At 36.6% G+C, this 14,608-nt stretch overlaps 1 protein-coding gene across 2 annotated transcripts; it reads right to left on the reverse strand.

Moving 5' to 3' along the window:
* Positions 1-209: 209 nt before the first annotated feature.
* LOC104890319 (hypothetical protein) lies at positions 210-13,165 on the reverse strand. Of its 2 annotated transcripts, none has more exons than XM_010675756.4 (6): positions 12,648-13,165; positions 7,640-7,806; positions 3,400-3,452; positions 2,654-2,679; positions 2,187-2,574; positions 210-1,149 (listed from the first exon to the last, which is right to left on the reverse strand). In XM_010675756.4, exons 1-6 carry the CDS (start codon positions 12,802-12,804, stop codon positions 696-698), a joined length of 1,245 nt encoding a protein of 414 aa, XP_010674058.2. In that variant the 5' UTR covers positions 12,805-13,165; the 3' UTR covers positions 210-695. The 2 variants fall into 2 exon arrangements, with proteins under 2 accessions (XP_010674058.2, XP_048499506.1); XM_048643549.2 differs by lacking the exon at positions 12,648-13,165 and adding an exon at positions 9,284-9,874.
* Positions 13,166-14,608: the final 1,443 nt, after the last annotated feature.

Genomic DNA, 14,608 nt, shown 5'->3' on the forward strand with positions numbered 1-14,608 from the left:
CTGACGAACAGTCCAAGGGTTCGAACTCGCGTCGTTTGACTATGTTAGCTTGCTAATGAACTACATTCCCTGGAAATTTGAAAGGGTCTTTATTAGAAACTTTAATTTATGTTGTCAATTCTCCCAAAATGTCTTAGTTACTACAAACAGATAAAACGGTCTCGTCTTAGCAGTTAGTAACCAAGAAAGAACGCGACATGGCAGGAATATGTTCAAAACTTCTTTTACATATTTTCATACAAAATAGCACAAATATACGGGGTGCAAAATAGCACAAATACACGGTGTGCAAAACAGCACAAATACACGGGGATAAACCGATAAAGTTAAGGCAACATAATCCAATTCCCCCATTCTTACAAACCCTTTGCCATTCTAGCAAAAAAACTCCAATTCACTTCCAAGGCATAAGACACTTCACCACAAACCGTAGCCCATCCAAAATTCGATGTCTTAATTTTCTTATGCTCAAAGGCAATGAAGCCACTGCCAGATACGACCATTTCGGGACCCACTCATGACTCAATAGCATCTAAGAGTCTCGCTTGTCCTAGCGAAACACCAATTAAAAACCATTGTGCATCGTTTCACACATTACATACTTCTTTGGTTTCCGCAGTTGTAATATTTGGCAATATGTTTTTTTCCGCTTTCACCCAAAATACGAAAAAAAAAAGATAGACAAAGGGTTGTGTTCATGACCGGTTTTGTGATAGCATCCTTTCAGATCCATGCCGTTGGCGGGAACCGCTGGACCCGCCAATAACTTGATGGGAAAGCCAGCTGGAATCTCTATCACCCTGACTTAATGGGAAAGAACCCAAATGGTCTCTTTCCCACCCATGGTATCTATTAGATATTGGATTCTCTGCCTCAGGAAAGCTCCGAGTGGAAGTATTTGATGGAAACACATAGAAGCCACCGGCTGTTTGATCAGATGATGAGGGCTGTGGGGGCCCTTGTGGTAAGCCCCGATGACCACCAGATCTTCTTGAATTGGACATGATGGGTGCACGCATAGGTGGAGAAGTGCTGGGAGGCTGGAAGTATGCCTGAAGAGCTTGTACGCGATCACGAGCACGAGCAGCACTACCTGGATAAGGTGGAATCATTGACGAGGTGACTGAACTTCCAACCCTACCGCCAGAACTGTGATAATAAAGATTATACAGTAGATGGCATTAAATGAAAAGAAGACAGATGTAGATGAAACACAGAATTGGCAGTCTAAGATGATCATGATCACATATTCACGATGAAAATAAACTATCCATCAGTTACAGAATACAATCAAACTCCATCAGTTATGGCAATTCCTGTAACATGGACCTCCATCCACCAAGGCTATAATTCAACAGCAATAGTGTTTAACCAACAAAAGGGGAGAGGTGATGCGATATACACATATTAAATACACAAGGAATCAAAAAAATTGTACCATATTGCCTGAAAAGTTCTCAAGACACAATGGCCACCTCATACTGTAACTGATATTGACCCCTGAAAGAGGGCGGAGAGAACATGTCCATTGCGCAATACAGAAATAGGGAAAGAGAGTGCACAGGGAGGAAACTCCATATAAAATATTAACCTTCTTTAAACACAAAACAATCAAGGATAAAACAAATTTCAAGTAGGAACTAACTCTATAATGCCAGAACACAACTTGAACTGCAGATCCTAATGCCCAGTTATTGAACCTGCACAAGCCTGTGCGCAACCGACCCTATAATAACCTTTCAATAGGAAGTTCTACCTATATCTCAGAGCAGCTCTTCCAAAATCCTATTTTTTCCACATCACTAGCAAGTTGGCTATATTCAGGAGCCACTGTAAATTTTTTTGAACTCTTCCAATTTGGAAAAGGTCCACTATTTTCTCTAACTTCTTTGGACCACCACTTCTACTTTTTAGGTCCCACACAGCCACGCTATCTCCAATATTGATTTTTCCATTGAATTTTAAGTGATAAACTGATAATCCACGCTTATCTCCTATAAGTTCTATAACTATGTGCTCTGATAGGTGTTCGAGCTTCAAACTAATGTAGGACAAAAGGTGTATATTCTTTACCCGCAGGACCAACCCCATCAAGGCCCTAAGAGTGAGAATGGACGGCTTGAAGATATAAACCTAAAGCAAAAAAGACAGATAGTAAGAGCATTGGCATGGCTATGAACACATACCTGTGACTAATGACAAAAGGATGGACAAATGACCCTAATCTTGGTAAATCAGAATTGACTCTAGAGGATCTTGGGGTCAAATATGGAACCGGAGGTTGATCAGAACCACCCAATCGATTTCCATTAGCGGAGAAGCTCACGGAATGATGCTCCCAACCGTGATAATGGGGGTCCATGGCAGCAAAGGTGTAGGAAGATGGGATTTCACTGGGTCCGGATGGACCACCCCAGCGGTTGCTAAAATTAGAGCCATCAGACACACTTCCAACAGAATTTGACGATGAGGAATGAACTGGTCCATAATATGCCACATAGGGGCATTGATGTGTAGAAGATGAAACCGCCGTATGTTCAGCAAAGACAGCCTGTTGACCCAAAAAATCATGATCTGCAAAAGCACAAGAAATATATACCATGAGCCAACAGATATATTGTACAACCATATGACCAATAATAACAGAACTTACATGCAGTAGATGGGAATTCCCCTTCCCTGCAATGATAGGAAAAATCACTTGTCAGGAAGTAATCAGAGATTAGCAATAGAAAAATTGAAAAGCTCAATCAAGAGCCATTATCAAGAAAGATACAAAGAAAAGATCCCTGGTCAAAAGGAAAGATACATGTAAAGTTCATAGGGGATTTAAACACACTAGCAACTGTTAGGCAATTGTCTGTTTCACTATGAAGTGTCCAAGATTCATAGGAAAACTGAGTATAACATGGACACGGCACTAGTAGTTTGAAATAGAATAGAGAATCTGGGTATTGTACACAGCAAAACTACGATTCGAATCATCTTTTGGGTGATAATACGAAAATTGACGTCTTCATATGCGAATTCCTGTCACAGCTAAGCAACCCAACCTGAACACCTGAAAACCAACCAGAACTAGTCCAGTTCATAGGTAGAAGGTGATTGTTCCAAGAGGTGAGCCCTCTTTTCCCGAAAGGGCAAGGGGTATGCTAGTAAACCAACCTGCAAAACTGGTCACTAATCATAAGCTATAGCTGCTATTTAGCAAGCACGACTCAAGCTTGATAAGTAGCACTACCTACATATTTGTATAATTGCAAGCAAGGTTGGGGAAGAAGTTTGAACACAGAGACAAATTAAGAAGAAAAAATAAAAATAAACCACATGACCTTTACAATTCAGAAATCTAGGACACATCAAATAAAAGCAAAACCTAATATGTGAAACTATGCTTACTCATAAGAGGGAATCCGTGAAAACGCAGGCAATGGACACCATTGAACTCCAAACTGCAAAAGAATAAAATAAAAATCATAGTGAGTATTTCAGATAGCAGATTAATCAGATATTCAAGTTTCAATATCAAAATAGCCACAGATAAATTGTTTCAGTATATTATGGAGAGATCACCAGTTGAAACTAAAATTTTGCAGAAGAAACAGAAGGAATACAGAAAACCTTCTTCAAGGGTGCAACGAAGAACGTCATAATTCCATAAAAGCTCATGAAGACACACACACAAACATGCATCCTCAACATCCCCCGGCTTATAATAATGGCACTTTAAGGAACATAAAGAGAAATGCAAGTTATTCACGACAAGCAAAGAAGCAATTGTATATAGAACTTTAACACCCCTGAGGTGGACTAAAAAAGACTCAATTTCCACACCCAAATACATTGGCCTAAATTCACAGAAACTATGAAGTATGTGACAGCAAAGAACAAATAAGAATGTATATAACTATATACGCCCACAACATTCAGCAGCTTTCAAAGATCCAACAAAGAGCATTCTGTCCCAAAATGCCTCACTCGTCACTCCCACTATGGGACCTTCAGTAAGGAGGCACAATAGTTCAGCACCAAAATTGCAGACCTGTTGTACCTTTTTTCAGATTTTGAAGGAGAGGGGGGAAGAATTAGCCATAAATAATCCTTCCAAAAACCAATGAAGCACCTCTTATCCTGTTCCTCTATCAAGATAAGATATAGAGGAAGACGTAAAGCAAGTACTTAATAACAGTTCCTGTACTTGACTGAAGTATGAAGTCTGTACTGAATTTTGCTAAGATTGAATACAAGATTGATATTTATCAGCAAAGAGAGCATCCAACATTTTCTGGTGATTGACGGATCAAACTTCACAACTGAGCTGGTGCGTCAGCATATGAACATTTATGCAATCACAATTCACGTGTAAAAAAGTGCAGTTTCCTAGTCCCTTTCGATGCATGTCTGGATAACCCATTGTTAGGGTTTTACAGATTCCATTAAGAGTTCCTTGAAGAGTCCAAGAACCCTTTCAACTTTTAACTTGACCCAATATCTTAAGCCCACTGGGCTACCCTGTCCATACCCAGATCTACTACGTTCCTCTCTCTATTTACATGGGGCCTTTACTGCCTCCCCACTTCACCATCCTGCTTGATATCCATGGCCTTTGATTAAGCTATTTTACACCCATCTTCGTGATGGCCACCGAAGCCGAGAGAAAAGTGTCACCATCTACTGAAAGACCGGGGGAGGGAGGAGGAGGAGACAGTTGGTGTATCATTGCAGAAACTTTGAACAAGGCAAAAAATTCAAGGTGGTTACGTTACTTATATCTACTCATTGTTTTTATGAAGAGACATAAGGTAAGAAGTAAATTAGTAACTGGAGGAAATTAAAGAGAAGACAGTAAGTGGCTGAGAATCCAGGCTATATATGATTACTACTGATGAAATGAAATGGAGATGAAGCACAAGGCCAAAACTCATACTCAATATAAGAGGGATATAGAGGGGAATCTAGATGGTGAGAGTGCACAATCCACCTCTAAACTCACTCTGCTCTAATTTAAAAAAGATCTGTAAATTTTCAACTATGCCATTGAGGACACACAAAAATTTTGGTGATCACTCATTCGTATGGAATATTCCTACACCTCATGTTGGCTCTTGTGGTTCTCCCATAATCCTACAAATATATGCATGCTTGGATATATCTTATATTCTAACTCATTACTTATCATATAAATGTCGATAAGAAAAATTTTCATGAAACCACAATTTAAGTGCTGTATATATATAACCAAATTGTCAAAGTATTCCCCTTTAACACAGACATGCAAAAACGAAACTTCTCAAAGCATTCATTTCTGAAACATCTGAACTAATTTTGCCACAGTACCACAGTTGACAAATCTATGTGCACACAAGCATACTGCTAAGACCGCACCTACACCCCCACTCTTACACACGTATGCTAGGAAGAAGAAGCAGCAGCATAGGAAGGGTAAAGAAGTAACTTAACACACCAGTTAGTTAAGAGACTCTGAGCTGGAACAATATTTTGACATTTACAAAAAAATAGTTGATGAGCTAGTAGGGGCAAGTTAACAGAGAGAGACAAATAGATTAATGTAATAAATAAAGGCTGATGTATATCGACACTATCAATCAGAAAAGCAGGCTACAAAATACTTAACCTCTCGAATGTAAGGGGTTGTATTTGAAAGATTGCATTATCTTCAATGTTAGAGGTTGTATTTGAGAGATTGCATTGATGAATTCAATACAACTATTAAGCTGATAATTACGTGTGAATATCTTATCAATTTCCATTGCTAAGATTTAAAATTCCTAGCAAATTGTAGTTAGAAGAGGGACATCAAGTGACGCACAACAAGGAAAGCAGGCCAGCTTCATAGAAGCAAAGACAATAAGAGTTCTCAAGCAATAAACAATCACCAATTATGCAATATATACTACTTCAACCAAGTGAAATGAATATATTGCATTGAAAACTACGAAACTCTCAAGAAAATATACCAGAAGAAAATCATAATACAGTCGCTCATAGATCAAAAACACTCCAGAGTAGACCTAGTGAAATGTAGACTCAGTTGGTTATAGTCTGGTTCCTCCCTGCTCTCTACTATTTCTTCCAATTTTGGAAGGAGGAGGAAGAAGTGATTAGACATTAGAGCCAAGACTGAAGGATAATCACGGAACTTTTTTAAGAATTAATTCTAATGCATTGGCAAGATCTGGTTCACCAAATTACAGATACAATCAGCCAGGCACCAGCCATAAAGATATGTTTTCCATGCACATGAGAAAGCCAAATAACTTAGCTAGTATTGATGTGTATGAAGTATGAACATACCAGAGTGGTGTTCAGGATAAATGAACCAAACTCAACTCAAGTTGGAATAAGATACAGGAACATAATTGAGTAGCTCGTAAAAACAAATAAACAGAAACTTCAAACCATGATTATGACTTTGTTAAAAAGTCTTTGATTGATTAAAATGGCTTTGTTCGGGGAAGCATTTTAGCTACCCTAAATGATGAGTTGCTAACATGTTTTAGGTGCTAAAATGATTAGTAGTATTCGGGGAGTACCTAAAATAAAATTTCAAGTGATTAAAATGACTTAAACAATAAGTTAATAGTTTTACCTTTTCCAAATCAGGTGACTAAAAGTCTGAAATCTTCTAAAATTTTGATAGCAACTAAATTTGCCAAAATAATTATCAATTTAGGCTATGTTTGGCAACACTGGCTGAAATGGAGCTAAAACTGATAAGGTGGCTGAAACAGATTAGGTAGTAGCTGAAATTGTTAAGGTGCTGAAACTAATAAGCTAGCTGATTGCATAATCTGGTTGGTAAAATTATTTATGACTGTAGCTGAAATATCTTTTTAAACTTAAAAAGATAAAAAGAAAATATCTTTTTAGGCTTAAAAAGATAAAAAGAAAATAAAAAAAATTCAGGACCTGATCTCAGACGCTATATTTTACTCCAACTCAATTTCAGTCAAATTTTAGACTTAAATTTTATTTAAATTCCTCCACCAAACACCTAATCATATAAGGTGACTTAAAATTGTAGCACCTTATCGTTTAAGTCATCTGAAATGCTTCCCCAAACAGAGCCTTAAGCAACTACTTTTGCCAAACAATTAAGGCTCTATTTGGGGAAGCATTTCAAATGATTTAAATGATAAGGTGCTACAATTTTAAGTCACCTTATATGATTAGTGGTGTATGGTGGAGAAACTTAAATAAAATTTAAGTCCAAAATTTGACTGTAATTGAGTTGGAGTAAAATATAGCGTCTGAGATCAGGTGCTGAATTTTTTTTATTATTTTTTTTTTATCATTTTAAACTTAAAAAAATATTTTCTTTTTTTTCTTTTTAAGTTTAAAAGGATATTTCAGCTAAAGTCATAAATAATTTTACCAAACAGGTTATGCAATCAGCTAACTTATCAGTTTCAGCACCTTAACAGTTTCATCTGCTACCTAGTCAATTTCACCCACCTTATCAGTTTCAGCTCCATTTCAGCCAGTGTTGCCAAACATAGCCTAAACCAATCAGCTACATTACCAGTTCTAGCACCTTATTAGTTTCAGTTTTATCTTATCAGTTTCAATTTATTTTCAGCTAGTATTGCCAAACAGAGCCCATAGAAGTATATATTACCATCTCAGAGTAGCTTAGGTCATAAAGATCCTCATCGTGGTTCCACTCATCCATAATATCCGTAAATGAACGACAACCAGTGGCATAAAGCCATTGGCCTTTCTCAATCTTCCGACAGTTCGGGCATTGCATTGCTCCCTTGATATTGAAAGCAGAACCAATGCAATCTGTAGAGCACCATGACTTATAAGTAGAGGAACAAATATTATCAGGCATCAGAAAAGCGAATAGAACAAAGGATACAGCAATGAATGAAGTAATTCATGCAAAATCTACTTTTCCACATTTCTGGCACTAAAAAGCTCCAACATCAACTCAAAATTGAAGAAATATAATAAGTGTTACTTCTTCAAATATTACCCCTAAAGAAGGCATAGAAAAGAAATTTAGGTGCTCTGCAATCTTCCACAGCAATTCCTTGATCAAACAGCTCTAATAGACACCAAAAGCTCATCTCAATACAAAAAATAATATTATTGAGAGGAAGTCATATAATGCATCTAATTAACATGGCTGAGCTGAGCCCCAATTTGCAGCCATGTGAAGATGCTGCTCTAAGCTTGCCATGCAAGTGAGCTTCGTAATCTAATCTACTTCTGGAAAAAAGCCACTTGGTTTCTTTCTAAGACAACAAAATATCAACAAAAAACATTGCTATCCAACTCTCCACTAACTGATCATCTTCAACCAAGCATCAGCGACATGAAGGGTACAATATACCATCATAGAAGGCAGTGATAATCCAAATTCAGACATAAATCAATCTCAGTTCTCACAAGATAATGCACAACAGAGGAATCTGGCTCCTTGCCGGAACGGAGCATAAACAATTACCCATGGCAAGATTTTATCAGTTTCTCATCTCCGTTTGAAAAGCTTTCTCACCAGATGTATGTTGTATGTTTTCATCAAAATCCTATATAATCCATCTGGTAGATGCGTAGGATAAGTATTACCAATACATTTCCTTTTCAGACACTAAAGAGGAGAGACACCTGGCTTCACTGAAGCATTCATCAAAGAGAACAGAGCCCAATTAGCAGGTCCAAGATGGGGAGGCTTAATTCTGAGTCTACTTCATCCACTGCACATTTTTTATGATACACTCTTTCACCAATCCTATCTTACCTATCCATGAGGATGATATCTAATCTACCGAGTAGAACCATTAACATGAAGACAAGCAAACTCAAGTCAACTATCCAATCTTAATCCTACCAAAGTTAGCCTAGAGAATTCTAGAGCTGCATAACCTTACTTCTAAGTTCTAAATAGTCATAACTCATAAACCATTACCATAACTTTTTATGAGGGACCCATACCTTCTATTTTTGGGAGTGCGTAGTAAGAGTGTTAAGTTAAAATTCATAAAGTATCATAGATAAATGAAAGAAAAGGGGAAAAAAATTAAAAATTGAAGATATAGATAAAATAATAAAATATCATAATTGGCCGACAAATGCAGAAAATACCAATAAAAACTACTAATAAGTAATAATAGTAGTGCTGGCGGTCATAAAAAAATAAAACACTAAACAGGTAATGAAATTGAAGGAGGAGAAAAAAGCTCAGAAAAAAGCTCAGATACTCGTACAAAATATCTAATCAAAAGGGTAAAGGAGAAAGAAGGAGATCTTTCACTACCTCATATCCTCATCTCAACTCTTCTTCAGTCTACCTCCTCTTCTCATACAGCCCCTTAGGACAATCCATTCATATCTCCTAACAGGAGCAACATGATGCTTCCTCATAATAAATCCTAACCCCAAACATCGCAGGTCTTATTCCCCACATCTTCCCATCAATACTTACAACCAACCCTATCTCTTATCACTAAGTTCCTTATTTTATCTCTTCTAACTGGCTGCAAACTAATAGAACATCCTCATCTTTTCTTAGCTTGAGATTTCTTAATTGCCAAGTGTCAACACTTTGTCTCGTTCTGCATTGCTGACCTAAATACCATTGATGGAAATTCCCTTGAGTTTGGTTGGGTTTTTCTTATTGCATAAAACTCCTGAAAAACCTATTCCATTAAAGCCACCCTTGCTTCCTACAAATTTATGTTTCAAATACTTCGTCATAGTTGTATTGAACTTGAAATACTTCGACACTAGGATCTCTCTCCAAAGTTCTAACTTGTCACCTTCGCCTTCTTTAGGCACATCTACAAAGCAATGAGGTTGACTGATAGTAGGACCATGGCACTAAACCCCAAATTGCCTCGGTGACCTCATGCGGAGTTCCAAACAATGAAGTCAACATATGGTGTAGATCATGGCGCTGAATCCTGCATTTCTCATCGGAAGGTCTAGCTGTCATCAACTCATCATGCTAGTAGCATAGCATGGTAAAATCATATTAATGAAGAAATGAGTAATTAGTACTTAGTAGTTCATTCCATCAACCTTTATTTGTATGGATTAAATATTAACCTAAATGAAATCTGTGATTCCTTGTTATAAAATCAAAGCACAAAAGGCATGTGTCTCCGCTAAATGTTGCTTGAATGTATGTTGGCTTGCTAAACCTTCTCTCCATTGGATAACAAGTTTATTTATGAATTACTTGAATGTCAAAAGAAAAGCAGAGGAACTAACCGTTTCAAAGGAATATACATTATTTTCTAACTACATGTGCAATTGATTCTTTTGGATTCAATGTATATTTAATAAACAAGAAAATAAAAACAAAACCCCGTGAATAAAAATGTGCAGGCTCAGTTTTAGAAAAAAGCATGTGTTACTTAGTTCATAAAAGTTGCACATCCTATTCAGAAAAGCTGCATACTTAGTTTTAAAATGAAAGCACATGACATGAATCCTCCTCTCCCTTCTCATTTTATTAATATATATGAAGCTGAATAGTTGTGACAAAACTTAAGAGGTAACTTGGGTTTAGATAAAGTGATAAAAGGTGACATAACTAGTAATACCTATCAAGAAAGAAATAAAAAGGAGATCCCTCTAGACAAATTAAGTGGATCTTAAGAAGCAAGGTGAGGAAAACAGCAATTAAGTTGAAAGGGTGTAGTGAGAAGTGGTTAGTGAGTCAGTGACGCTTCCAAAAAGGTTTTCATAAATAGAATATTGGCATTTCGCAATCAAGTGTCAACTGCACAATCCAGGTTTACAATTAAAAAAGGAGATACTCGTTGAATAAGTTCATGCCGAGGTACGTTATTGGTTATATGATATGGTAATATGCTAAAGACATGTATACACTCAAATTTAGGCACATGAAGCGGTGCATGCAAAGATTTCTCTGCATCTATTCTCGAAGAAGGTTTTGATAAGTTCACACACAAAAATCTTGATTAATCTTTAGGCCAGCTGCACTCTTGTTTTCTAATTATGATGCTCGACGATGTAGATAAGTTAAGCCCTGGGCTGAAACGCCGAGAGGAAAAGGACACTTAGGGTTGATTGTAAAAGCTAAAATGCTATAGCATGTACTCTATACTCTACAGACATGAAAAAAAATCTAGCAATGTCATGATGAGCAATAAATGCAGTACAGTGCACACTGCAAGATGTACAAGCAAATAAAGACAGGCATTAGCAGCCTAAACAAAGTATGTAGAAACCTTAAAGTGGGTTTAGTACCTAGATTTAGAAGAGACATACTAAAAGACTAAAAACAACCCATTTCCTCACACATTTCAGCCTTTGAGATGCAAATGCCATCAAATCTAGTACCTATAAACAAGAAATTTATAGGCACCTTTTGACACGGCTACATCAACATATACTGAAAATAAAAGAAAAAGTAAACTAAACAGGGCATAATAAGAAGAAAAATCAACCTAACCCACCTCTGTCAAGTTTTGGCAAAAAAAAAGAAGGGGGTAATCTCAATGGCATATTCTAAGACTTCCAATCAAAAAGTTACCTTGTACACCTAACAAGCCCTAGAAATGGAATAGGCAAGTTACTAATCTCAATATAAGTGGTAATTCTGAATTCTGATGAGCATACTTATCCAAATTGTGGCAACAGAACAAGCGGGAGCCGCTCTCCCATATCAACACACGTTGAAGAGTAAGGGTAAATTTCCAAAAAGTCACAAGATCTAACATATCTTTAAGAAAAAGGAAAATTTGTAAGAAACAACCTTTTATAAGCATTTTTTTTGTGAGAAACAAACTTTTAAAACTCTCTTGGCATTTAACAACCTTAATTGATTTTTTTCTTTTGCGAGATCAGATCTCAAGGCTGTTTTCCAGCATTGATTCTCGTCTCCAGGCTTTGATCAATGCGTTTTCTATATGCAATCCTCGCACCTAAAGGTGTTCAATGCCTTGACCAACGCTTGTGATAAAAAATAAACGTCGGAAAATAGCCTTGAGGTCTGATCTCGCAAAATAAATTTTGGTTAAGGTTGTAAAACGCCAAAAAAAATTTAAAAGATTGTTTCTCGCAAAAAGGTGTTTATAAAAGGTTCCAAAAATTCTGCTGCAATCCAATCTCTAGGAAGTCATGGTATCAACCTTTCGAAATTGGGGGTTCCCTCTGGCAACAACCACAATAGTAATTGTGGAACTACTACGCCGGGGAGGAGAGGACAATAACCTTAATACGAACCACGACTTTGCAGGCCAGACTAGCCCAGGGAGCTAAATCAAGACAGGTTATCAATACCCAACAGAATATTCTCTTGCTCAAATATTTTGGTCACAACAGTAACTACCTTTTTTCTAGATAATCCCATCCATGCACAATTTCCAGCTAAATTTTTGATGGGGTGATCATCCTTATCAGCTCTCAACAATCCAACTTCGTTAAATCTCCGATCATATCATGCATCACCAACCACCAATTTCCTAAAACCTAACAAATGTGCTCAACTCTAATAATATTTTTCACATTAATAAGTAGCATCATCATTCATCAAAACAAATACTTTACAAAAAAAATCATGGAATTCAGCACAATTTCGCATCAAACACGCAACTAAAAAAGCAAAGCTAAAAAACCCAGATCTCAAATTACTTCACAAAAACACATACCCAGATGAAATTCGTGACCGCATTGAAGCTTAGCCCAAGATCTATCACCATTATCGGTGACAAATTCGAGACAAATTGAGCAGGAAACGTTGGATAAACTCAAGGATTTACCTCCACCATCACCATCGTCAATATTATCGGATTCATCTAATCCCATAGCTTTTTTTAAGTTAGTTCTTTACGAAATTTAATTGGAAAAAAAACCCCTAATTCGATTTTCAGCAAGATTCGATTACCCACCAAAAAAGTTAATTGAAAATTGAACTTATATTCAGCAGTAATTCATTAACGTTGTGAATTGTTGTTGCGTAACTTGAATTGAGAACCAAAGAAACGAGGGTTTTGATGGGAAATAAAATTAGGGAATGAGGGCTTTAATGGGGAATGTGTGGTGAAGCAGTGGGGTGGTGTTGGAAGGAGGGAAGATGGAGGAGAGAGAAAAATTAAAGAGGACATAGATTATCGGAAAACTGGGGGACTTCTTGATTGAGGACCCTTAAGTTTTTTGGACAGTCAAATAAATTAAATACTTCGTACTACTCATTATGTTATTAATTCTTCAAGTTCTAATTAATTTAGTAATATGTCAACATTTTGGTTATGTCAACATTTTGATTAATATTCTTTGCTTGCTTGCTTGCTTTTAAATTGTATAGTGCGGTATATGTATCCACTAACAATTTGGTGAGGTTGCAATTTTAGGGGTGTACAAAGGATAGGGTCGGATTGGAATTCGGATCATATCAGACCGTACGTTGAGACTTCGTGATTGAGGGATCCTTAAGTTATTCAGACCGTCAAATAATTAAATACTTCGTATTGCTCATTATGTTAATAATTCTTCAAGTTTCAATTAATTTAGTATTATGTCAACATTTTGGTTATGTCAATATTTTGGTTAATATTCTTTGCTTGCTTGCTTGCTTTTAATTTTATAGTGCTATATGTGGATCCACTAACAATTTGGTGAGGTTGTAATTAGGGGTGTGCAAAGGATAGAGTCGGATCGAAATTTGTAATTCCTTAACATTATGAATTGTTGTTGCATAACTCCAATTGAGAACCAGAAAGGAGGGTTTTGATTGAGAAATAAAATTATGGAATTAGGACTTTAATGGGGAATGTGTGGTGAAGCAGTGGGTGGTGTTGGAAGGAGGGAAGATGGAGGAGAAAGAAAATAAAGAAGACATAGATTATCGGAAAAGTGGGGGATTTCGTGATTGAGGGACCCTTAAGTTTTTTCGGACTGTCAAATAATTAAATATTTCGTACTACTCACTATGTTAATAATTCTTCAAGTTTCAATTAATTTAGTATTATGTCAACATTTTGGTTAATATTCTTTGCTTGATTGCTTTTAAATTTTATATATAGTGTTCTATGTGAATCCACTAACAATTTGATGAGGTTGCAATTAGGGTTGTGTAAAGGATAGGGTCGGATCGGAATTTGGATCAGATCATATCGTACTGAAGATTTTGGTCTGGTCCTTAGTTCACCTAAAATCAAGATTTTTGGTTTCCGATTCGGTCCAAATCTGGGAAATTTTGGCCCGTGTCGGTGGGCTGGAATTTTTGTATTTTTAATAAGAAAAATAGTTTAAAGGTTAAAAATAATTGGGATATTCTCACTGGTACCATCCAACTATCGACTTTTCTCAATGGTAAAAACCTACTCTTTATTAAATTTCAGATTGATAAGAGGTTTTTAGTGTGTCGTTAAGGCACTAATAACCGCTTTCCAAACAATATTTGTAGTCCTAACAAGCAATTACTAAGAGAATAGTAAGGGCAAGTCAAGGGTCGATCCACAGGGAAACAGGGATTGGTTAAAGTCTAACAAGTCAAACTGCCTAATTGAAGAAGTTTTTGGGGGTTTGAAAGAATTTTGGTATCAATTAAGACTAACTAATAACAAGAACAAGCAACTAATACGAGTTTAAATATCAAATAAAAGACACT

The sequence above is a fragment of the Beta vulgaris genome, chromosome 4 (assembly GCF_026745355.1).
Source record: "Beta vulgaris subsp. vulgaris cultivar EL10 chromosome 4, EL10.2, whole genome shotgun sequence".
NCBI lineage: Eukaryota > Viridiplantae > Streptophyta > Magnoliopsida > Caryophyllales > Amaranthaceae > Beta > Beta vulgaris.

Bases quoted from the DNA above. Each gene is read 5' to 3' on its own strand.
- LOC104890319 (XM_010675756.4), bottom strand. From the start codon at position 12,804: ATGGGATTAGATGAATCCGATAATATTGACGATGGTGATGGTGGAGGT. The intron at 3,453-7,639 runs GTAATATATACT...ATTCTTTTGCAG, and splicing joins ACCTAAGCTACTCTGAGATG to TTTGGAGTTCAATGGTGTCC. The intron at 1,150-2,186 runs GTATGTGTTCAT...TTATTATCACAG, and splicing joins CCTTTTGTCATTAGTCACAG to TTCTGGCGGTAGGGTTGGAA.